Source organism: Miniopterus natalensis, chromosome 18, assembly GCF_054644295.1.
Source record: "Miniopterus natalensis isolate mMinNat1 chromosome 18, mMinNat1.hap1, whole genome shotgun sequence".
Taxonomy (NCBI): domain Eukaryota; kingdom Metazoa; phylum Chordata; class Mammalia; order Chiroptera; family Miniopteridae; genus Miniopterus; species Miniopterus natalensis.
Window position 1 is genome coordinate 26,732,744 of NC_142098.1, and position 26,726 is coordinate 26,759,469.

At 37.5% G+C, this 26,726-nt stretch overlaps 1 protein-coding gene and 1 pseudogene across 1 annotated transcript; one reads left to right on the forward strand and one right to left on the reverse strand.

The window, feature by feature from the left end:
* CYB5B (cytochrome b5 type B) lies at positions 1–26,726 on the reverse strand. The gene is made up of 5 exons (XM_016200800.2): positions 26,547–26,726; positions 15,319–15,447; positions 14,785–14,814; positions 6,642–6,670; positions 1–3,610 (listed from the first exon to the last, which is right to left on the reverse strand). The coding sequence occupies exons 1-5, from the start codon at positions 26,706–26,708 to the stop codon at positions 3,517–3,519; spliced, it is 444 nt and encodes a 147-aa protein (XP_016056286.2). The 5' UTR covers positions 26,709–26,726; the 3' UTR covers positions 1–3,516.
* LOC148091040 (ER membrane protein complex subunit 3 pseudogene) lies at positions 16,437–18,432 on the forward strand (annotated as a pseudogene).

Genomic DNA, 26,726 nt, shown 5'->3' on the forward strand with positions numbered 1-26,726 from the left:
AAAAGGCAAACAGTGTCTTTATTGTGTTTAGTTCTAACAAACATTCACTGTGTGCACATTCCAGCAGAAAGAGACAAAGATCTTTGTTCAAAATATGTTGAAATAAAATAGGTAAACAAACTCCATTATTAAATACACAAAAGGAATGTTAATATTACTTGTTCACAGTTGAGGGTGAAGTAGAAAGAAGTCAAATGATCGTAATATTTTGTCAAAATAGCAAGTGTAGAATATAGATGCAAGCGAGTGCAGTTCCTAAAACTCAGGAGTGAGACGCTAGATGTAGGGTAGGTAACTTACATACCGCTCTGCTTCTGGAACCTCCCTCTGAGATCACCCCAAATTCCAACCTGGGCTTTCAGCGCACAACAACCCAATGTGACCAAGCTCCCCATTACTTTTGTGATATTTGGAAACCGAATGAGATGGCTTAAAAAGAATCAATTTCTTGTTGAGACAAGACATGTCTGAACCTATTTCTCCTGGGGAAGGAAGTAATAAACATTAACATTCTGCATTTTAATCTCCTAAAACGGAATTTAACCAGATAGCTATCGCTTGAGATTTTAGGCATGAGATACCACGGGTAATGATATACCTGGCCTGTAAAAAGCAGTTTTCATTGCTCCACATTAGAACTAAATGGCTATAAACCCAGCAATGCTCTCATTTCCCAACATATGCATTTATGACAACTGCTCAGAGAATTTTATAGACTCAAATGAGGGGTTCTAATGGATTTTTGTGTTTCTGCTTAAGCAGTCACAGAAGAACTAAACACAGTATGTCTTGTCTTTACAAATGTTGAAGTTATGTGGAAAACAAAATTCTTAAGAGAGAGGGGGCCAGGAAATTTTGGAAACCTGGCACATCTCTCTTTCGGAGGCACAAATGTTCCCTCACCTGCTCTTTGCGACGCCCAGCCCTTATGTGTACAGCGTGGTGCGCAGCAGCAGCTAATCGCCACTCGGGAATTAACCAGCAAACACCCCAGGCCAGTTCCAGGGGGCCCGGGCAGCCAACAGGGGCAGGCCCCACGTGTTCCAGAGGGGTTTTCAAGACCTACCAGTGTTGAGACTGTTTTGGGAATTCGAGTCTACCTCTTAAAACAAAAGCCCTTTTTGATGGATTTGGCTAACGTACTGTATTACTTTATTGTTTAGAAAAACCTCTGCAAACTCCCACACAAGTTCTACCTTTCACCTGGCTGTTTATGTAGGCAGCAGAATAACAGTAAATGGACCCAAAAGTGGTTTTTTATAATGTAAAGTGACATCACATTAGCAGATCAAAAGAAGCCCTGGGTATTGGATGAATTTCATAGATGGCAGAGACAAAGTCTGAAAATCTTTTCCTCTGGCTCTCAGTCCAGATATAAACAGGAAAAGACAACCAATATGAAATAGAAAAACATACCTTTTGCATTAATGTTTACCCTAAAAATATCAAAAACACCAATTTTACTTAAGGCTATCATTCTTCAATGTTTTTCATAAGCCAGATGTTTTTCATTCAATTTTGGAGACTGCCAAGACATTTTTGATCGATCCAAATTATCTTCCGGCTTAGTTTTAGCTTGAATGTTCCCTTTCCAGCTCCTCAATACTCCTTTGTTCTCTACTTCTACCCCAATGTGGTCCCATGTAATCATGCAACTTATAGCAATTATATGCCAATTCTTATTCAAGGAAACCCTTCCTTGCCTTCAAATAAAGGAGCATCCATAGTCACACCACTTTTGCTACATAATAACCAAAGATTATTTTTTTCAAGGAATTGTCTTAAAGTGGCATCTTATAATACATACAAAATTTTCTCTAATGATAGAAGTTTGACTATAGCATATCCCTGATACATAAAAGTCCACCAGAAATCCCAAAACATTACTCCATAGTGTCATATGCAAGTGTGCAGAAATGGGTAATATTATTTTGATGAATTCTGAATTTAGTCAACTGCTAAATCACAGGATACAAGACCTGGGTTGAACTTTTTCTTAAATAGTTTTCATGGGCAGAAACTGGTTTGCTGGGCAGTTTCCGGTCTCGCCAAGTCCCTGGCAAGCAGGAAGCAGGAGGAGGTACTAAGCAGCGCCCACGACCCTTCTTGAACCATGCTGCTCCCTGCTGCCTGTGACAATGGCTCAGAAGCAGACGGGTGATCCTCAAAAGATGGGGAGAAAAATCCCCACAAACAGTGGTTGGCAGAAAACAGCCAGAGTGCTGTCTCCTCAGGTGCTTTCACATGGGGGGAAAAAAAAGTAAAGGCAAATATGCCAAAGAAATTCCTGAACCAAGAAGAAACAGTAACATAATTCTAAATAATAACCGACTCTTCAATGAAACACTCATCCGAGAAACACACACACACACACACAACTACCAGTTTTTAAATTCTCAATGGAAAAATAACAAAACCACAAATTAAAGCCATGGAGGTAAAATACAGATGAAATGGAAAATATTTTTTTGTCACCATCTCCCCCCTTCCAAATGCCACTCGACTATGGAATTTGCTTAATTGGGCAAACAGAAGATCAAATACTGCACCTTTGATCAATTTGGAGTCTCTTACGTTCATTAAAACAGAGAATAAAAATTTTGCTACTCAATAAACAAAAAAGCAGCAAAAATCCCTGGTAAAGCTCTACAGACATAATTACAAATTTTTATTTTACCAATAAAGATGGTTAAGGGAAAGGAAAAATAAGAAGGTGGACAGCTAGAAACCGCTGCCAAACCAAAGGAAAGGATGAAGTCTTTGGCGCTTTTTCTAAACTCCCATCCTATAGCAGTGTTTCTCAGTATTTTCCAGAAAAACTCGCCCTATCACTCCAGTTCATCTCTCCCTTTCCGTTTCTCTCCCCCCAGAAACGAAAGGGAAGCACAGTTGCGTCCAGCACACGGTGGCCGCGGGGGGCTGGAGCCGCCTGCCGCGCCGGCCCCGAGGGAGGGGATCCGCGGCTCTTCCCGGCTTTAGCGAACAGAAACAAGGAACAAGATCACCTGGCAGGTGTGTTTTTAGTTACAGGCGTACAACTTAGTTCGTGAATTAAACCCCTTATGACAAACAATAAAATTAAGTCAGAATTTAAAAATAATGTTTACTTAAAAGAAAAACGGGAAAAGGAAAGCTTCAAACCCAGAGTGTGCTGCTGTGTTAAGGATGTCTACTGTGCAAGGTACTGGAAAGCATCTGACCAAAGGAGGTGTCACTAGGGCACATGGATTGCAGTTATTAACAGAAAAGTTTGTAACATAAAGGTGCTCATGAAAACCAGTGAAGACAGGAAACCTCGGCAAGGACACCGAACAATGAGCGGGTGCTTTGGGAGTAAGGCTCTGAGAGAGGGACACGGCCCCCAGGTCTGAGGCGGGTGCGCAGCCAACCAACTAGGCTCCAAGGGAGAAGGAAACGGCAGGAAGGGTCTGAGAACAGGGCACCGCTGCGGCCTCCAACCAGTCTCTAGTTTTCACTCCCAAGTGGGCGTGCTTTCCAGACGTCAGCAAGGCCTCCTCAGGAGGATCTGCTTTCCGACGAGTAGTAGTAACGGTACAGGAAACCTAAGAGAATAGCGCCTATGATGGGGAAAATCCAGTATGTCCAGCAGCTGGAAGTTGGGGGAAAAACAATAACATCATGAACATTTTATACCAAACGTTCGCTATCTTTCAACATTCACATTTTAATATTTTTATGAGCAAAGAGTTCTGATCTACTTTGGAAATTTTAACTGCTTTTATCACACAACAGTTGGAGTAGAACATATATATCTGGATTGGAATGACAATATTAAATAATAATATTAAAAACAATGTACAGTATGTTACCGAAAAAATATACACATATACACATATATGTATATATGCATGCATACATGCATATATATGTATACATGTATACACACACAGCTTCATGTGTGCTTTTACAGAGTCATATAATGGTTCTTTCTCGGTTATGAAATTATGGACCGTTTAAATTTTTCTTCTTTGTGTTTTACACATTTAATATTTTAACAGTTTAAACAATTAACATTTTGAAACAGAAAAAAAAGCCACCATTTTATATATATATAATTATAAATTTAGAGGCATTAACATCTAATAAACTATTGGCAATAACTGCCTCACATGTATTTTTAAAATTTAATCCTCACAACAACCCTATAAAATAGGTTCTACTGTTATTCTCATTTTCTGCTTAGGAAATATAAGCTTTGCACCTGAAATCACAAAGCAAAGTTAGTGAGTCTGACTCTAAACTCACCCGCTTAATCTCTAGTTAAGTTTGGACACTAATAAGCACAGACGGACACACACACACACACACACAACATGTTAACTGTTCTAATAAAGTTAGAGAAATGGCTTTAAAATCCTGTAAGAGATTTTTCTTATATATTCAGAAAAGTCACCATTCTCCTTAAAACAATTCTCCTTCTCTAATAGAGCTTACTAGCACTGCTAGTTTGAAGGTGTTAATTCATGATCCAAATGACCCGGCTGGCCTTCTACTTAAGACATGTGCAATTTTGGTATTAAAAGGTTTTGAAGCCAATAAACCCAGCTTAGGTTCAATAACAAAAATGACTCTCTGCCTAAACATGTTTAGCACTTGTACATTTAAGTATGGCAAAAGCTGCTCTGGACAAGTTTAGCATATTTAGCCAGGAAACTTTGTTTAAAAATAAAAAGCAAGTTGGCATGTACAACAACAGTATGACAGGGGGGAGCTTTGAAGTAATGTCCCCATAAGAGTCATGAATTCGGGTGTCTTGGAGAGGAACCACAAGAGGCAGAAGAGCTAAAGAGCAGGATCCTTGACAAAGTAATGAAAAGGAATCCTTCAGCACAAAAGACCGAAGATAGTTGACCACCAATCCTCACATAATCCTTGGCAATACTTAACTGCCGCTGAGACTAGAACCAGAGAAAATGCATTTATATCGCATCAAAGGAGACTTAGGTTCAACAAGAACTTCCTGGCCACCACACCGAACTCTCTTCTTAGCGATTCATTCAGGTTATTGCATGTAGTTGTGATTCATTTATTTTTATTGCTTTGTAGCATTCCACTGTGTGACTATACCACAATGAATTCATTCATTTTATTAATGAATGGTTATTTGGGTTATTTCCCTATTTTAAGATCTTGAATAACGATGTTATGAACATTCCTGTACGTGTGTCCTGATATACCTGTGCATAACGTTTCTCTTGAATACATGCCTAGAAATAGAATTGCTGGGTCAAAAGATGTTCATATTATGCCCCGGCCAGTTTGGCTCAGTGGTTAGAGCGTCGGCCTGCAGACCGAAGGGTTGGAGGTTTGAGTTCTGGTCAAGGGCATGTACCTTGGTTGCAGGTTCGAGGTAACCAATCGTCTCTCTCACGCCCCCTCCCTCCCTTCCACTCTCTCTAAAATCAATGGAAAAATAACCTTGGGTGAGGATTAAAAAACCCAATCAAACAAAAAGATATTCATACTGTCAAGTTTAACAGATGATGCTAAACTATTTTCCAAAGTGATAGTCCCCTAAGAGGGCCTAAGGATCTTGGCGATCTACTTCCTAAACAACTCCTCTAATTTCAAATCTAAAGATTTGAAATTTTTGCCCATCTGGTAAGTATGAAATATACCTAATGATTTTAATTAGCACCTCTCCGATGACAAATGAAATTAAACCTTTCTTTCATACTTATAGTTGTGTTTTCCTCTTCAGTAAGGTGCTTAAACCTTTTCCTCATATTCTACTAAGTTATTTTTTAATTGATTTATAGGAATTCTTTAAGTATTCTGCATAATAATTCTTACTCAGTTTTATCTGTAGCATAAGTCTATTGCAAGTTTAGGGCTTGTATTTTTGAATTCTTTATTAAGCATAAGCCCTTAACGTTAAGGAAGCTGAATTTACTGTTTCCTTCAGATTAGCACTTTTCTAATACTCTATCACCTCAAATAAAAAAGACATGACCCTTTTATGGGAGAAGAAGACACATTCTCTCTCTCTCTCTTTGAAGTGCTTTAAGTGGGACCTCAGAAAGATAAAACAGATAGCTCTAGGTAATCTCTATAAAAGTTTTTTACAAGCCAAGGATTCCACAATCATCTCAAGTAGAACCACTTAAGGAATGGTAAATTTATACCTCTCAGAGCTTTATTATTGCTATTACTGCAAAGTAAGTACACTTTTGAGAAAACCAAAATTCCTGAATATAATTTCAATACATAATTTTTTTATTCTGTAAAGGTAGTAACAGTACCTACCTTATAGAGTGATTGTGAGGATTAAATGACATTAAGTTTTAAGTGGATGTTGCACAGCTGAGCTGAGCTGCAGAGACTGGGCTTGACTCAATAGTAGTTACTTGTCCACGCATACCAGCCTTTTACTGAGTGTGATTCCAACCTGATTTAAAAATTACTACAGGCATGAACTTTTGAGATTACTCAAAATGATTAAAACTGTAAAAATTAATTTTGCTAATGCTAAGAAACTTCTGAATTTGCAATAATTTTGGCCAAAAAGGAATTTGCTGTCACACTGTACTCTGAGGTTACGTCATACATGTAGATTTCTGGAAGAACCTCTTGCCAGACGTTACGTTGAGCATAATGAAGCGCATTAAGGGGATACTAACCTTTTGCATGCGTTATTTTTCGAAGGGTCCTGAAGAAGATGCATATTCAAATATGACAAACAAAGAGAATGAAGATTAACACAGAGTACATAAATCTTCTTGAATACCTGTATAAACACTGTAGCTAATAACAGAACTTTATCAATCATGCAATTTGATATCTACAAATCTATATGCGTTGGGAGTACCAGGAATTCTATTTCTGATAATATACTGGTATTCCCTAGTGAACAACCATTAATGAAAGCATAAAGAAATGACCTAAACATTTTTTAGACATTAAAAAATGCTACTGATACAAACTGTATTGAAATGGAACAACTTGTAGTCACAATAATATGACTGGTTCAGTAGGGCTTGCCACTGGCAGTAGCTAAGATCACATATTCTGAAAACATATTTTAAAAATAAAGTCTAGTCTTATAATATATACATTAGCTGTGAAATGCTCTAGAGCATGGAGATGATTGTTTTACGGCTTACAGAAATGAACTGGCTTACTCTCTGAAATCATACTAATTACGATTAGAAGCCTCAGGGATTATTTCACAATGAAAAGGGGAAGAATGGAGTTACAGGGGAAAAAGTACCAAAATAACCTTAAAAACGAAATTTTGGCAATAAAAAGAAATCATGCTACAGCATGGATGAACTTTGAAAACATTATGTTAAATGAAAGAAGCCAGATACAAAAGACCACATCTTATATAAGTCCATTTGTATGAAATGTTCAAAATAAACAAATTTAGAGGCAGAAAGCAGATTGCTGGTTTCCTAGGGCTCAGGGGAAGAAGAGCTGGAGGAAAATTGAAAATGACTGCTAATGGTTTAGAGTTTCTTTTTGGAATGATGAAAATGTTCCAAAATAGACTGTGATTATGGTCGCACAGCTCTGTGGATATACTAAAAATCCTAACAACAAAATTTTAGCATAAATAGATAAACTGGATGGGATCTGAATTCTATCTTAATAAAGCTGTTACTAAATTTTTAAAATTCAATTTAAGTAAATATCAAATGAAGTTACTGATTCTATCAATAAACTGTGTAGTACAAAAGACCTGCTAACTTACTGCCAGAGGGCAATAACCCACTAGTGTAGGCTACTGCTGCCCAAAATATCATCTTTGCCAATATGCAGAAATACTCCAGGGTGTGAACACAGAACATTAACTGTTTAACAACCATTATAGTAACCTCCCAGAATTTTCAAAAACCCTACATACTGGCCTAGATACTTTAGAGCAGACTGTGAAATGAGTTTCAATCTCATATATCCAAAACACTGTCATGCAAATGAATACATGCCCCAAACCTGAAAGAAATTAGTCTATAGGCAAGTAAAACTTCTAATAAAAATTTTTAGATAAACCATATTAACATACTAGTACACTTCATTGAGACCTTGATGATTACTCCTATCTGGGTCATATCTACTGGAATAGCACGAATTGGGCTAATTAAAACATGTCGCAGGTCAATCTTTAAGAAATACAATAGATGTTTTACAGATTTGGAAGGTGGTGGCAGTGATGATGGTGTGCATCAAGTTAATTTATAATGTTGCCTTTTAAAATATTAACAATCGTAGCCAAGAAGTAATTGAATTCCATCAAGAAAATGTCCATGGTTTTTTATGCTTTATCCACATATACACCAATGATTTAAAAAAAACAAAAGATACAGAATTAGTACTGATTTTCAATGGAATGATTTGAAAGATTTACATGACAGCACTGTGGAGTGATGTATGTATTATGATGTTGAATCTGCATCATTAAAGGCCATACATATAGTTCATATAAATGGATTCTCTAGATTTCGAAGCTTTTATAACCAAAAACCCTGGATGTGTGCTAACTAGAGTGAGTCTTAGACAACGTAGTGAACTGAGAGAAGAAAGAGGAGAGACAAGAGAGAACCAAACCATAGGATGCTGAAATTGTAATAGTTTCTAATAAGCAATAAAAAATTAAAATGTATGTTTTTAAACTAAATTCTTCAACCCCTGTTTTAAGAGCAATACATCCCTGGAGTCAAAAAGACCGACTTCCTAATGCCGGAGGAAAGAGGAGAGAAAGAAGCATACCTTCTCTTTAAGATACTGACAGCCAAGGAAATGCCAAGCTACAGTGACTCCACTTTTAATCAACTATAATGAAAGAGTTATTTAAGACACTGCTCTTAGTAGCCAAGTACCTCAGCCAACTTTGGAAAGAAGCCAAATAAGTTATTTTTAAATTTACAAAATTAAAAAGAAAAAGGTTCTATTAACACAAAACCTTCCCTCATCTCCGCCCTTCTGTACTCTCTCTCGTTTCCCAATTCTCATTTCCATTCCAAAGCTCTGTGCTGGATCTAACGGATGTTTAAGTGAAATTCCTACAGTTTATGACTGATTTTAACTTATCCCTTTGGGTGTTCAGGCATACTGGCTGGTTATGTTCTTGCACACATTTTAATTTACATGCAAGATTTTTGGTCGAGAGAACAGTGACTGCTCTCGATTTCTGGCATGGAAAGTAGTAATTGCGGTACTATATGATTTTAGTTACAAGAGAGCAGATCAAATCCAGAATTCTAGCAAAAGCCTTACCAGGTAATTAATATGCATGCTTCTTTATTCTCCAAGGAGTCTGGAATACACTTCCAAACAACCACAAGTCTACTCTGATTTTAGTTCAAAATGAACAGAAATTAACTGTTTAACTATATTGGTTCCTAAAGTTCGAGATTCATTAGGGGCTTCATTTCCTCGTAAAATAAATATACACATTAATATACATATAAAATTCAAACCTGAACTTTGCAGAATAAAGGAAATTTCATAATATCTGAGTAACCTTTTTATAAAGCTGCTCGTAAGTAAAATTATGTCTCAGATCTTCAAGCTCAACACTAAATCAATTCCCTCACTTGTAAAATTGAAGGCTCAGACCAGATGAACCTGAATTCTAAAGTCACATTCAATTACCTCAACACTATTTTCTAACCCAAGGGCATTTTAGCAAAACCTACCAAAGCAGCTTTCTGAAGGTTAGAGGAGAAGGAAACACCATTCCCCCATGTCTAGGAAGACTGAAGGAGCACTACATGTACATTTTTCTACCTGACATCAGGTTTATAAAGGCGTGTTCTAGCCCTGGCTGGTGTGGCTCAGTGGCTTGGACACTGTCCTGTGCACCAGAAGGCTGCCAGTTCAGTTCCCAGCCAGGGCACATGCCCGGGCTGCGGGCTCGATCCCCAGTAGGGGCGTGCAGGAGGCAGCCGATCAATGACTCTCTCATCAGTGATGTTTCTCTTTCTCTCTCTCTCTGCCCCCCTCCTTTCCTCCTTCCTCTCTAAAAAAAAAATCAATTAAAATATATATATATATTTTAAAAAGGTGTGTTCTTCTAGATAGTCTTTCGAGAGGCACTGCGCCATTAAGTTCTGACTCTCTTTGAAAAGAATAAGGAAATGTCATAATTGACAAATATATGAGATGGGACTTGGGGGTCAGCAGGGGTGGTTTCACTATGGAACCCTGTTTATGAGAAACCCTGTTTACACACCTAAAAAATGGTGTACTCTGTCATCAGGACATAAACATAGGAAACAATGTGCCAGAATTATGATTATAATGCATTAAAACATACAGAAGGGGCATTATAAGTGTACCTTCAACCTAAATCATTTATATTTAGATTTCAAGGGTTTAAATAAAAGAGAAATACATTATAAGGTATATAAGTAACTTATGTTTTAATTCCTCACTTGGGTGTCTGCTCTTACAAGAGGGTTCTAAATATTTAAAATTAGAAGTGGATTTTAAGCCACAGGACACCTTCAGCAAATTTAATGAGTATTTGGGTGGTCTGGTAGTTTTTACAGCTTTTTATTTAGAACACATTTGTACCTATGTGGCCAGTACTTATGAAAAACAACTTGGAAAATTTTGGCTTCAAATACTACTAGAGAGGATTTTCCCCCCATAATACAATGGACTCTAGCATGAGCTATCACTGTATGAATTTTAGTATTAGGTTCATCTTATGACCTAAGAAGTTTAATTACTAAAAGTACATGATTTCAACATTTTATAGTCCCAACGATGACACAGTCACGTGGTATGGATCTTGAGGACAACCTTCTCATGTCCTAACATTTCTTTCTGGATGAGAATACTGTTTAACAATTACTGTCTTGCAAAAAGCATATATCACTAGAGTCAACCCAGTCACAGGAAAAATATTTCCCTGTAGATAAGGGCAAAATTCAAGGATTAAAAACATCCTCTAAAACAAATTTCTACACAACTCTTTCAAGACACCACTGTGATACAATATATAAGACATCACTGAAGAAAAAAAAATTAAAACACTCATAGGATGATTCCTACAGGGACCTAAGAAATAAAAAAATTGCTATAACATTGGCATGCTGATTTAAAATGGATGTTACCTTGTCTTCTGACACCTTGTTTTGCAAAACTATGTATCATTTCTAAATAGAATGTTACAGAAGACATTAATCCTTGAGAGAATCCTTAAGATCCCTCGGCAAAGAGTATTTTGTATTTCAGGAGTGATTTTGCCATTATATTCTATGATTTATTTTAAAAGATTATATTACAAAATACAAATGTGAGACAAAAACAGGAAACAAAGTAACTTGAAAAAATTCCTTGGTAAATGGCAATCACTACTCATCTAAAGGGCATCTACCTCCTCATTCCAAATTTTAATAGATTAGGGTGTACGTATGATAGGAATATTAAAGAATTCTTCAAAGGAAATCTTCGGTATAATGCAACCAACTAACTATATTACATGAAAAATGTATCCTTCTCTCCTGTAAGAAAAGGTAAACTGAATGTTATGTATGGATAATATGTTATGTGTAATAGAAAACTGTATGTATAACAAAAGAAAGTAGCATGTGGGAGAAAAAAAGTATCTGCCTTTAAATGCAATGTATGGATTGCTTCTAATATGTGAAATTTACTAGATTTCAAAAGTTAAACTTAAGTTAAAAATGAATTTAAAAAGTGTTTAAGCCTTTATGGAGACAACCTTATTTGTTTTTCAAAAACAGGTCAAATTCTGTTACAGCAAATGTCATCTCATTAAAACTTCTGTCTACGAAATACTAGATATATATTTAAAAGAATGAGGAAGATCTTCATGAACTGATATGGGACAATCATGAATATAACATTTTTAAGTAAAAAGAAGCAAAGTGCAGAATAGTATTATGAGATTTTTTTTTTAAGGAATAGCTGCTCTGCCTATCTATCAAATAATCTATTTATCCACCCATCCATCTGTCTATTTATATTTATGTATACACAGAATCTCTTTGGAAAAGTAAACAAGAAAATGGTAGCTGGCTACCTCTGAGTAAGGGGAACTAGGAGACAGAACTGGGGATCGGAGGGATTCATTTTTTATACTACACTGTCTTCTTTTTTTTAACCATGTACATTACATACTACCCATTCAAAAAACATAAATAAGGAATGGTCAAGTTATTGGGTCTAGTCATTGTAATGAGATTTGACTAGTGAAGAAGCTGAACTGTCACTTAGGTAATATCTGTTGGACAAATGAATGAGAGGGTGCCCACCTTTTTGGTCAGGATATGTGTGTATCTTATCTCCTGAATCGACAGCAGTGATAAAACAGCTAATTGGGAAGTAAATGCATGCAGTACAGTAGGCAGGCAGGCAAACTGGCACAGAAAACACTAAGTCTGCTTCCAAGGCGAGTTTCCATAACCAAAAGCAGATCAAAAAAGTGTTAAGTCAAGTCTGAAGAAAAGGTCGATGGCTCTCAGCATGGGGACTAATCCAGCAAGGGAGACTGACAGAGACAAAGAGGTTTTTTAACTAGTTAGTTATCTTTGACTGAAGCAGGTAAGAAAAACATCACATACTCAAAGAGGTTCAGAAACCCTTAACCAAAAGAAAGTATTAATAAAATTAACATTACATCCATTTCAAGGTGAGTATTTAAACTAGGACAGTAAAATTTTTAAAAGAGACCTATTTAAAATCTCTGTAAGAAACAAATCTGAGGGACCAAGAATTTCTTCCTGGGCCTGAAATCAGGTTAAACTACAGGTCTATGACAGCCTATGTAGGTGGTCTTGAAAATTTTCCAAAAGGCTTTGCTTGCCTGATCTGCCCGAGTACAGCAGTGTGACTGAAAACACTCAATTGCCAGACTCTCTGCTTAATGGAGACTGTCCTCTGGATACAACATTCATGATAAAAACAGATACTTGAAAACACTGCCTTTAATCACTGTTTAATCCAGACAGGAGCCGAACTACATTTGGAGACTTCTAAATTATTACAGAATTTGGTCAGCTGAAAGAGTTTCTTTTTCTATATTTATTACAAGAAGTCCAAGGCTCAAGAGTTAATTTAACTGAGACATCTCTAATTAATTCTTTGGCCTATAGAAGGCAGACAGTGCTTTTTACGGAAGAGAATTAATTAAAGTTCCCTAAGTTTCCCAATGAAAGACCAACATATCATTCAGCAAAAAATCTGGTGCTTGGCTACCTAGATTACTTTAAGTGCAAATTCCCAAGTCCTATCTCCAAAGATGATGAATCAGTAGTAATGGAAGCCAAGAAGTACACATTTCAGAAAACATGCCAAAGGATTCCAATAGAGGTGGCACAAGCAGAATTTGAAAATCACCACTCTCCATTCCTATTAACTACATACTGTACTACCAAGGAAGGAAAACAGCAACAAGAAGCAATTTGTAGACTTTTAGACATTATAATTCCAAAAATATTTTTTCCATTATTTTAAAAAATTTATTTATTGGAGGGAAGGGGGAGAGAGAGAGAAACATCGATTTGTTGTTCCACTTATTTATGCATTCATTGGTTGATTCTTGTATGTGCCCTGACCAGGGATGGAACCTGCAATCTTGGCGTATTGGGATGATGCTTTAACCAACTGAGCATCTCTTGTACAAATGGGACTACCCCTCAAATCAAATGTTGACCTCGAAGAGCAATGTTTTCCAGACATTTCAATAAACAAGATCAAGCTTAGTTCAAATTTTCTCTCTCTCTTTTTTTAATCTTACCCAGATACGTTTTTATTGATGAGAGAGACAGAGAGAGAGAGAGAGAGAGACAGAGAGAGACATTTATCAGTTGCCTCCCAAACGTGCCCTGACTGGAGATTGAACCTGCAACCTTTTTGGTTTACAGGATAACACTCCAACAAAGCCACCAGCCAGGGTCAAATTTTCTTTTAATTACACAAGTGAGGATTCAAGAATGAATAGTACATGTGCTAGGAGGGGAGGACAGACAAACCAATAGTGCTCACAAAGCATTTAAAGAACCATGTCATCTCCTTCATAAACAATGTAGCAGTTAAGAGGAGCAGAGTATAGCAAGACAGAAGAGTTCATTTACACACTCTGGGCTGCAGGGTAACCGACGGCAGACACTGTCAAGCAATCTCGGGTTGAAAGAATTCTTGTGTCTAGGCCAACTTTAGCTGCTGTGTCAAATGTGTTCAATAATTCCAGCTCAGTGAGGGGAGGGAAGCAAGAAGCTAGGAGGAAAAGGGGAAGGGGCATCACTTCCTCGATGTTCTAGGCAGTTACTGAACTGTGGTGCCTTTAAATCAGAGGGTAGCGTAGGAGCTGATGGACAGAAATCAAGGAAAATTGTGAGGGAATTGGGAGATGAACCACCCAGCTTGTGGGAAGCAAAAAAAGCTTCCATATTTTCTTCTAAGATTTGTAAGAGAAAAATCAACTTTCCAATTCTTTGTCCAATACAGGAGCAATTATCATCACCTGTACTATTTAGTGTAGGAATAATAAATATTTTTCTACAACTGAACCCATAAACTAATTTCTTTCAAAACCATATAGGGCATGGCTTTAGAATTTCAATTTTTTTAAAAAAAGTAAATAGAAACATGAACAAATGTTTCCTACTGTTCAAGACTCAGCTATTCTTTTTTCCTGAGATGGCACTGAGTCCAAATTCCTGAAAAACAGGATTTTTGCTCGAGGGATAAATAAACACTTCTCTTGTTAAGATAATTTCTTAAAATTCTATTTGAGTAAATAGAAATATAAACACTTGAAACACACAAGAAAAACAGATGACTTCTTACCTTGCTACCACTTTCAGGTTTAAGGTCATTCTGTGAAAAGAAGAAAACACGTAATATTTTAAGACATATCCAAATGAACACTCACTATGTGCTTGTTTCTAACCTTGGAACATGAGACTACATTCTGACAGAAGTGAATTCCCTGACAGACATCAGGGTCTGCAGAAGGGTACTGCTCCCCACCTCTACGCCATACCCGACTCTGGGCACATCAAGGTCTCTTGTTAGAATGGTATGGTTTAAAAAGTCCTTTAGAAAGGAATCTGCAAGAGCAACCAAACCACTATTTTAAGCAGAGATGTTAACTGCATTACAAAAATGAACCCATTAAACAAAAACATCCAAAATCAGTTTCCTTAACTTTTCAGAGATACATGTGTTGCTTTACAAATGAGATGCTATATCGTAGCAAAGTAAGGCAGGTGATTCTGGAGAAAATTTAGCCGGATGGCTGGGCCAAATGAATTTCCACTGTTCTGTGACTGCTAGGGCGCTTTCCTCTCCATAAACACTCCTAGCCCAGTTGTTTCTTACCGGATGCACATCACCAATATAGTATTGCTTTAGCATTTCTCTGGCATCAGAGGAGTGGCCTACATCTTCGAAGCTTTCACTTGCATCTGCCCCAGCCTGTTCCAGCAGAACCTCTTCTCCGCCAGGATGCTACAAGGGAAAGATATTTACTGAATAAAAGGCTCTCTGAAAAGCGAACCAATAAAAGTTACTTTCCCTCCCCCTCTCTTTTCTCTTCTCTCCCTTTAATGGGAGTAATGAAACCAATAGGCATTGTATGCCACCTGATAAGACGCAATGGGAAGAACACAACATAACTTCCGTGATATTCTGGCCAAAAATGCACAATGTGGGTATAATTGTGAGGAAACCTAGAACAATTACCAATTGATAGTCTACAAAACCATGGACCTTTGATCTCCAAAAATATCAAGGTCATGAAAACTAAGGGAAGACTGAAGAACTGCTCCAGGCTGAAGGAGCTACAGAGAGACAAAACTGGGAACAGCGTGTGCTCCTGGGCCGATTCCTTTGCCAGCATTATTGAGATGGCCACAGAAACCCAGAGCACTGGGCAAAGAATAGATGAAGTCCTTTATTCTATTCTTGCAACTTTTCTATAAGTTTGAAATGGTTTCAAAACAAACAAATAAATAAGTAGTGCCAAAATTACTACCTCTATACCTAGAAAGTAGATTCTATCTATAACTTACAAGCTATATCACCCAGGACAAATTAAGAAATCTTTGTTTCCTTATTTATAAAATGGAGATAATGAGTACCTATCTTAACTACTGTATTGAAGGAGATAAGGATATGAAATACTTTGTACTCAAGAAGAGAGAGTTTGTATAATATACTATCATCTGTGATTTTAGAAAGCAGATACGCATATGTGTGCATATGCACAGGATCTCCCTGGAAACAGTGATGACAACATGGCAGCTCGGAGACAGGATGGGAGAAAGACTTCAAACTACATATCCTTTTGAAATTGTTTTACCTACTAAAGTATTACCTACTCAGAAAATAATTTTTAAAAATATGTTTTCATTGATTTTTTTAGAGAGAGGAAGGGAGAGAGAGAGAGAAACATCAATCAGCTGCTTCCTGCTCGCTCCCTACCGGGAATCAAGCCCATGACCTGGGTATGTGCCGACTGGTAATCAAACTGGTGACCTTTTGGTGCATGGGACAACATGCAACTTACTGAGCCACATTGGCCAGGACCAGAAAATAAATCATTTTTTAAAAGTTACATTTGGCACAGTCCTTGATCTAAAGTAAACAATAAACATTTACTTACACCTAGCAAATTTAGAATTTACATTATTTGACATATCTAAATTTGATTTTTGAACTATCAAGTAATGCTTTTAAGTAGTTTCTTTTTATAATAACCTTTTAAGCAGGACTAATATGATCATCCCTCTCTTAAAAATGAATTCAACTGAAGCATAAATGTAAGTGTAACCTCCCAGTCATACCACTTGCCTATGAGCTCCCTAAGGATAATTACTTCTACTTTGTCTCCTAAAAGGTCTCCAGCCAGTGGGTGGGTCTCCCATCCCAGTATTTAAGCATGCTGTTCTAAAGCAAGAGTAAGACAGTCACCACTCATCTGCTATTACATCTGAAACCTCTCAGCTCTATTAAGCCATTAGTTTTGAAATGTCCCAATTTGCTCTATGTACCTAAACTATGAAAGATACGTTTCTTTATGACATATCACAACTATTATGTTGCTTTTCAGAGTAAAAGGATAACAAAAAGTCTTAATAACTTGAAATATTTCAGGGAATGGTTAAATTTATGACTTCCTACACAGCTCTTTCTATGACAAAATATTTCAACGATCTCTCACCACTCATAAATAAATACTACAACAGAAATAACTACAATTAACATTTTTAGTGTGTAATATTCCAGTTTTTCCTATATATGCAATCATTTCAAACATTAGTCCATAAATTTTATTTGTAGTTACTATTTTACGTAATAGGCAGTGATAAATAAAAGGTTTTTGTGTTTTTACAAAAGTGAATGCATACAGTATATACTGTTCTCAGCCTACTGGGGTGAGGGGTCATAGTAGTAAAAAAAAACCCTTATACTTAGTAGCTCCAAAATGTGGTTCTGATACAGATGGTTCGGAACATGCAAAGAAGATTTCAAGGAATCCTTGGTTTCTGTTTCAGAATTCTATAACCTTTAGATACTCTTGTTTAAAATGAAATGGCATCCCACCTGGAGTCAGTGCGCTATGCCTGAGGCCCAGGCCTGTCCTGGGCCAAGATAATACCCAGGCTAAGGGGTAGGAGGCGGCCCTGAGAAGAATACTGGGGGGGGGGGGGGGGGGCCGCGGACGGCGGCAGCTCACCAGGGAGGAGAAGCCCTGGGGCCCTGGCTTAGCTGGCTCTCAGTGAAGATGGGCATGAGCTGCTGCTCTACGCCAACATCAGGTGGCCCTGTCCATCTTTATGGTAATGATCCACCACTATGCGTTCATCCTGCTGCAGAACAACAAGAAGCTTAACCAGAAGCAGGGATCGGACAGTTAAGTCCTAATTCGAAGCACAATCAGGTAAAATGGAAATTATATTCCCAGCCAGTCCTTGACATGAAAATTACTTTAACAACCCAGAGGATAGATTTAAAAAAAAAAATCCTATGAGTGATCCCACTATGCTCACTGACATAATGAAAGGGAATTAACAGATGTCCTCCCCATGAGTCTTATATTGTTAAATGAATCAACATTCTCAGGCTTTGTCACAACCAAAGTTGTATTTCCAGTGACCCTGTTTTAAGCCTATGCTATAGCAAGGAATCAAATTACTCACATTAACTGCATCCTGGTACTTATGCTATCTATTTGGGCTTCAAAGCATTTACTGTCTCTGATTCTGGGCCAATATAATGCCAATGACCAATCAAAAATTATGCAGGAGCAATGGCTGGAGCAGCCCTGGCCATGCCTGCAGACACCAACAAAGCTTTCAGACAAAGTGGGAAATTTTGGAGCTAATGGATCACCAGTGGGCACTAAATGATGTCAATGAGGAGCTCATAGCCAAAGACCTCCATTTTGAAAGCATGTTCAAAAAGGAATTACAGATCTCTATCTTTTTTTGAAGACCAAGCAGGGATTAGCTCTACTGGAAACTTGGAGTAGCCCTTAATCTTGTAACTTTTGCTTGAAGTGAAACCTCATAATAAAAAAGAGAATGCATGAGCTGACAGGCATGCAGCAAGGATCCTTCTTGTCTAAGCTGGGCTCCCCTTTGTGTTTGAAACTAACATATTATGTGCTGGGTGGCATAAGAGAAAGGGTTATTTTTTAAATGCTTTAAACTTTCTTTCTGGTGACTGTAGAAACGAAAGGCAGACAAAGAGGAAAACTCAAGCTAATATATAAAAACTTAGCAAAAATTCAGTCTTTGGAAGAAATACTGTCAATTATAATTACCATGTGTAATCAGCCTGAGTTCTAACCACAGTAAACTCTTATTTTCTTGAGATGCAAACCCCCTGTAAAATTTATGTAGCTGGTATTTTATAACTTACAAAAGTAATAATTTTATAACTCTACAAAAGTAATAATTTTCATTAATGAAAATTTAGAAACAATGGACGAGCAAAACAAATCTCCCTGTATTGTTCATTTTGAGTCTATAGAATGACATAAAGAACAAATGTGTCAAAACTTTATTCAAATAAACTATTTTTCAGAGTGGCTACTCAGAGGCCTGGGACAGACTTGGCAAACCTTCCATATCTCTTAATACTGTCCAGGGGAAATCAGTGACCTTGAGACACTGCTGGATTCTCCAGGACTTTCAGGATGACCAAAGATGGGTTAAACAATGAGAGGTCCTTGATCTGAAATTCAGACTATATCTAATCCACTGGGGGGGAAAAAAATCAATGGTTCTGTACTGTATATGGCCACTCAACTGAACTAAAAGACCCAGTTATTCTGGATAAGAGAGTTTATATATCATTATAAGAAGGGAGAAAGGGCAATTCGTGGTAAAGGCATAAATAAGGGTTGCTCATGAATAATTCTGTCTGGATTAAATGTTCCAGGGAAGCGGCAGGGTGTCATTTCTACAGCAAGAGGTAGGTGTAAGTTGCATGTTGAGAACTATAATAAAAAACAAGTAACTCTAAACTCTACAAATTAAACCATCCTGTTTTCTCTGTAAAAGAAAAATCAAATGTAAAAAGTAAAGCTGGAAATCAGAATAAGATTTGTCAATTATAAAAATAAAATAAAAAGATTATATCAATGCTAATATCACGGTTGTGATACTGTACTAACTTTGCAAAATGTTACCACTGGGGGAAAATGGATAAAAGGTACAAGGGATCTCGCTATTATTTCTTAGAACTGCATGTGAATCTATAATTACCTCAATACATTTTAAATTTTAAGAAATCAAATGGAATTTCTAAGTATATAACCAAGAAAAATGTATATAGATACATGTACTTATACACACGCACGCACACAAATGCTCACAGCAGCATTATCATTATGACCCTAAACTTGAAATAGCCCAATGTCTACAGCAGAGTATGAAGACATTGAGGGCAGTGAGGAAATACTGTTTAACGGGAACAGAGTTTCAGTTTGGGGTGATGAAAAGTCCTGGAGATGGATGGTGCTGATGGTTGCACAACAATGTGACTGTACTTAATGCCGCTAAAATGTACACAAAAATGGTTAAAATAGTAAAATTTATGTTATGTATATTTTACCACAAAAAAACTTGGAACAAATATCATGCTAAGTGAAGAAAGCCAGACACAAAAGGACAAATATTGTATGATTCCACTTACATGTGGTTCCTAGAATAGGCAAATTCATAAAGAGGCAAAATAGAAGTCACCAGGGGGCTTGGGGAGAGCAATAAAGGGGGAGTTGTTCCTTAGTAGTTTCAGAGTTTTTGGTTTGGGATGATGAAGTTTCAAAACTAGATAGTGGTGCTAGTTATACAACATTGTGAATGTAATTAATGTCACTGAAATTCTACAGTTAATAATTAAAATGGTAAATTTTACATTACAAATATAAAAAAAGAATAAAGCTATGTTTACCTACCTATAATTAAAATAAGTCAAAAATTTGCTTTTGTCTGAATCACAGCAAAACAAAACAAGTAAGGCCGAAGGAATTTGGGGGTTATCCTCAGTAACCTAGATTGGCTGTCCACACTATTCAAATCTACTGAACAATCATAAATTCCTCATTTTTATTAAATAAATCTAATATAAGGCAGTGCATATTTCCCATTTTTAATTAATATAATTCATTATGAATTTGCAAAAAAAGATGATTTGACCTTTGTGTTTTAAGACTAATGGACCTTGCCTCAGCTTATATAATGCAAGCAATTATACAATATTACAAATTAAAATTTTTCCAAATTAACTATACTGCAACCAAGATCATAAACTGTCAGAAAAGATGAAACAATGACTGTGATCAATTCATTTCTATCTCAGTCAAGCAATAATCAAGTGAAATATTTTACAGAACAAAGGAAATCTTGTAATATATCCTCTTTTGAAGGATTTTAGTTAGTTCAACTGTCCAAAGAACATGTGGAACGGAGCTGGGGAAGCATTCTGGCATTTTTCTTTTCATTTACTTTACTAAGTATTATTGAAAAGAGGGAAAATTTACATTTTAACATAGAAAAGAAAAGGGGACAGGTTACTAACAGAAAACACTACTTCATTACTAATTCTGCAGAAAGAACAGGGGGCAGATGGGCAGAAAAGAGAAGGTGAAGAATGACAAACGGTTACAGAATAAAAACCTTGCTGCGGGAAAAATCACACAAATTCTCTGTGGGTGGAAATGCCATACTGATGTAATAAAAATGTAACAACAGGGATGACCTAAAGACCACCTGACTTGGAAAACGTAACCTAGAAACATTAAGCAGGATTGCGGAAGCTGCGAAATTAGGCCAGGCGATGAGAAGGCCTGTCAGCCAGGTTCGCAGACGCCGCATCGAAATAAGCAATGGAGGCTGACGCTCTTTGAAGAGGGAAAACCCCTTCCTACAAAGTCTGACAAGGCAGAGAACGATGATAAGCCTGGGTGGGGAACTAGAAGAAATGGGGCAGTTCATAGGTATCTGCCTTTGGATTAGAAAGAGCCAGGGGTGTCACCTACACAAAGTCACCACTGCCCAGGGTCTGAAGTTCAGGTCTGCAGGTCCAAACATAACTTGACACCCTTATCCCCACCAGATCAGGTCCCCCTGCCATAGGTTTTCATAATTCCTTACACACCTTCATGGTATTTATTTATCACAATTACAATTATTTATTTAATGGCTTTCTTCCCTCACTAGACTATAAGCTCTTAAGAACAGGGACCACCGTTCTCTTACCAATGGCTGTGTTCCAGAACGCAGCACAGCACCTGAAACAGCGAGACCTAGGGAGCACTCTGCCCAGCTTCCCTCACACCTGCCCTCTCTCCGTCCCTGGCACGTGCTCACCCATGCTCACATACAAAAGAAATAAATTTATTTATTTATTTATAAGGAAAAATCAATTTGTTGAGCAGGGCCTCTCACCTGGAAAGTGCTGGAGGTTAAAGTTCACATCTTATTCCCAGCCTTCCTTAGGACTGGCCGCTTGAGGCTGCTCAAAAGAAGATAGCACTCTTTCCATAGGTGTGTTAACTCCACAAGATAGGTAAAATTGCACTTTCTTTGGACCAATCTTGGAGAAATCCGGTAAGAATTGTTATTAGTCAAACTCTGAAGCTTTCAGGAGTTATTCTAGGCTTGCACCAAAAGGAGCCTGCATTCTGTCTTACTGAAGGCAAGCCCACGCTCTACCTTCATTCGCCCTGCAAGTCCAAGGCAGCTAATTCATCTTTAAATCTTCTCAGCATCTGCTACTTAGTAAGCACTCAAAAGATGTTGCAGGAAAATACATTTTATCAATAATTAAAATAACCACTAACATTTACTGAGCTCTTTATACCAGGTACCATAAGTCGTTATATGCATTATCTAAATTAACTGTCCCAACAACAATCCTGTGGAGTAGGTACTATTACCTCCATTTTACAGAGCTTATTTGCCCAAGGTTACATAACTATTAAGTGGTAAAGTAGGAAACTGAACCGGACATAAATCCCAAAGCCAGCACCCAGCCTTTAGAATTCTATTTCATATATACAATTCCCCAAAATTCTCTTCAAAAGACACTGTTAAGAAAATGAAAAGGCAAAATACAAACTGGGAGAATATAGTCGCAATAAATATATATACAAAAAGGACTCGCATCTAGAATATATAAAGAACATTTCCAAGTCAATAATAAGAAAATAAATGACCCAATTAAAAAATTGGGCAAGACTGAACAGACACCTTACAAAAAGGCATACAAATGGTGAATCAGCTCTTAAAGATACTTAGTATCATTAGTCATCAGTGAAATGCAAGTTAAAACAATAACTATATGAGAGTACACACCCACCAGAATCACTAGAATGGCTAAAAGTAAAATGACAAATACGGTGTGTAGATGATGTGGAGAAACTGGAAAACTCATGTATTGCTGGTGGGAATGTAAAATGATGTAGCCATTTTGGGGAGAGATCTGGCAATTGCTTAAAAAGTTAAAAAAAAAAATATGACCCAACAATCTCACTCCTAGATATTTACCCAAGAGGAATGAAAACATATGTCCACACAAAGATCTGTACATGAAAGTTCATAGCAGCTTTATTCATAATAGCCAAAAAAATGGAAATAAGCCAAAGGTTAATCAAAAGGTTAATAAACAAATTTTAGAATATCGTACAATGAAATAAAAAGCAATAAGTAGGAACAAAACTGCTGATACACAGAAAAAATATAGGTGAATCTCACAGATCTATTAAGCAAAAGACGCTAGATACAAAAGAGTGCAAACAGTTTTCTAGCATTCGAAATCAAATCAATGGTTGTATGAGGGCAAAGGTTGTAGAGATATTCTATGTATTGATTGTGACGGTGATTACACAGGTGAGGTTTTTGTCAAAATTAAGTGAACTCTACATATAAAATCTATACATTTTATTTTATGTACACTGGCTCTCAACAGAGTTCACTTGAGGGGGGGACCAAGCTTGCAAAATACTACTAACAATGCAAATGTTTATCAATAGAAGACCACTTAAATAAACAATGATCCATACAACAAATTCTCTGAAGAATAAGAAGTGTTCCAGGTACCGAAGTGGAAAGATTCCTGATATGTACGGTTAAGGGAACAAGCAAGGCACAGAGCAGTGTGTACAGCACACGACCTTCTAGAAAAAAAAAAAAAAGTGGGAGGGACTGTGTTCACTTTTGCTTACATATGCAAAACAAAACCCTGGAAGGAAACACAAACAACAGTAGTTAACTTTAGGCAGATGGGAAGGCTTTCCACTGTATACCTGTATGACTTATTCAAAAATAAAAAATTAGCCTGAGTTCCAGAAAAAAGATACCCATTCTAATTTCCCTACGTCACACTCCCAATCGTTCCAAATCATATTTAAAATGTGAAAGAACTTGGCTGTAAACAGGCCTAATTCCTTAAGTCTTTCCCATCTCATGTAATAGAAACCCTATGCTCCCAGACCTGCAAGCCAAAATCTTTGGTGTCATCCTTGACTCGTTTCTCTCACTCCTTAAATCCAATGCATCAAATCCTACTGGCTCTATCATCACAACACATCCAAAATCTGACACTTCTCACCACCCTGGACCAAGCCACCATCTCTTTGCCAGCCTCCTTACTAAACTGGGCTCCTCAATTCCACCCTTGCCCTCCTTCAATCTCAACAGTGCAGAGTGATACTATTAAACCATTAAGTCACATCATGTCACTCCATGTCATTCCTCTGCTCCACTGTTGTTTTCCTTCTCAAAATGAGTCAAAATCCTTTCTAAAAAATGCACAGTTTCTTTTAGAACTTGATATGCTACCCTCTGGTCGTGATGACTTCATCTACTACTATACAGCTACTATGACCTTGCACACTGTTTCTCAAACACACCACGCATGTTCTTACCTCAAGGCCTTTGAACTTGCTCCCTCTGCCAGGAATGCTCTTCCTGCAGACACCCACATGGCTGGCTCCCTTAACTTCTGCTGGCCTTTACTCAAGTCATCTTAATAAAGCCATCTCCAGCCAGGATGCCTAAAATTTCAACCCATCTTTCTCATACCCTCACCCCAATACACACCCATAGTCCTCTTCTATGCTTTACTTTTCTTCTTAGCACTTACCACTATCTAACATAGCATATATTTTAGTTATTTACTCTGTCTACTTCCTACAGATTGTAATCTCCATAAGGGCATGTGTTTAATTACCCACTGTTGTATCTTCAGCACCTAGAACAGTACCTAGCACATAGCACACACTTGAACCAGCAAGTGAATGAACAGGCTTGGAATGAACAAGAAAACAGGAGCAGAGACTACAGAACAGGTAAGTAAAATGGCTAACTTGCAGGTTAAGATCTGCAGCTCAAGTTTCAAGGGAAGATTTGGCAGACCTGTGATGTCTCTGGCTCCATCAGCATGTAGTAAACCAGGTTAGCAACCATTACTCAAGATTGAATTTATGTCCCTTACATGCACTGAGCGTTCCTGAGAAACTTGGGGAAAAACAAATCCATAAATGAAAAACATTATTACCTACCCATTATGAACTACGCTTTAACGTGCTGCAATCTACAACTGAAAATTATAAGGCATACACAAAAGGACATAGCTAAGGCTAGAATTCTGAAATAATACCATGTAGACAAGTTTAAATCTGAAGAAATCCATGTAGACAAGATATATTTAAACCAGACTCTGCCACCAATCACCTGTACAACCAAAATCTCTCTGAACCCGTTTCTTGTATCCCTGTTAAAAAAAGGATCACTACTATCCAAGGCACTCTCAAATAGTTATTTTGAGGTTGAAATAATGGGAAAGTACTTTTAAAAGCACAAAATGCCATATACCATACAAATTCAAAAAGTTACTAAACTTTATGATGTTAACTTATTGGCCACTAGAAAGATTTATTAAAAACAATGTCCTTTTGGGGAAATTTTATGTTTTAAAAGGTTTTATAGATTTATGAATCAGGGTGTAGAGATTTTCCCCCAGATTAACAGAAAATATATTTTACTTGTATATTTGCTTCAGAGAAAGAATAGGAAGAAATTTTTTTCTCAATTACAGTAAGGTTACATTATGCAAAACTTTCCAAGGAAATAACCCAAAGGTTATTAATTTATTACTCAAAATGGTAGAAACCCATATGTAATATATAATAAATATTTATATGTATAAACACATCAAAGTCTCAGGATTGGGGATGGGAAAATAACTATTGCAAGTGAGCAAGAGGGAACTTTCTAGAGTGGTGGAAATGCTAGTAATTGAGGTTTTGATTACATGGGTGAACATACTGTCAAAACTCATCAAACTGTACGTTTTAAGTGGGCACACTTCACTGAATGCAAATTACATCTCAATAAAGTTAGTTTAAACAAATTAAACGTCTCTTCTGTTCCCTTAAATTGAAAGAAAAAAAAGTCACTCAGTTGTATCCTGGTCTCAAAGAGAACTTGTGTAATATCTAATAAAACACCTGGCAGGATGACAGAACCTGAGTCGATAGCCAAAAAAAAAGGTCAACTCATGACCCTCTGGCCTCAAGATAAACTCAAATTAGAAAAAAATAAACGCAGATAATGGAATGGATGAATCTCAGCTTATAAAGAAAATGAAAAACAAAAATGGTATTAGTTCAGAAGGCAGTGTGGAAAGAATAGAGGTTTGGAGCCCTTCAAAACTAGGTTTGAACGGCCCTAGGCTGTTAAGTGTGTGACCCTGAGTCCTCAGACTCTCTGAGACTCAGTTGTCCTTTCTGTAAAATGGGGATCATTTTGGCCAAGTGTAGCCTAGCACACAGCAAGTGCTCGATACAGGATAAGTAATACCCAGGATATTATTCAAGGCACTAGAATTTAGCGCTGGCTGGAAAGGCATGCACATATAATCCCCACCCACACGCCCCCAGTTTCCCTCTCCGAGGGTTGCGGCCCCTTTTGTGCGCTTTATCGCCCTCAGCCTGAAGTCATTCCCCCCCCTACACACACCCCTAGCAGCCTTTCCGGGCCGGACCACCCCTCATCCCAGCAGCTGCAAGAGGCCGCCCATCGCCCGGGCCCCACCTCGTTAACGAAGCGGGTGATATCGTAGACTCGCCCGTGGATCACCAGCCATATCTCCTTCAAGGTGCTGCGCTTCGCTACCTCCTCCAAACGGTAATAGGTGACGGGGGTCTCCACCTCTTGCCCCTTCCTATCGCTGCTGCTTGCTCCCACACTCGCCATTAGGCCTGAGAGGTCTTC

Bases quoted from the DNA above. Each gene is read 5' to 3' on its own strand.
- CYB5B (XM_016200800.2), bottom strand. From the start codon at position 26,708: ATGGCGAGTGTGGGAGCAAGCAGCAGCGATAGGAAGGGGCAAGAGGTG. The intron at 14,815-15,318 runs GTAAGAAACAAC...TTCTTTTCACAG, and splicing joins ATATTGGTGATGTGCATCCG to AATGACCTTAAACCTGAAAG. The intron at 3,611-6,641 runs GTTAGTATCCCC...CCCAACTTCCAG, and splicing joins AAAAATAACGCATGCAAAAG to CTGCTGGACATACTGGATTT.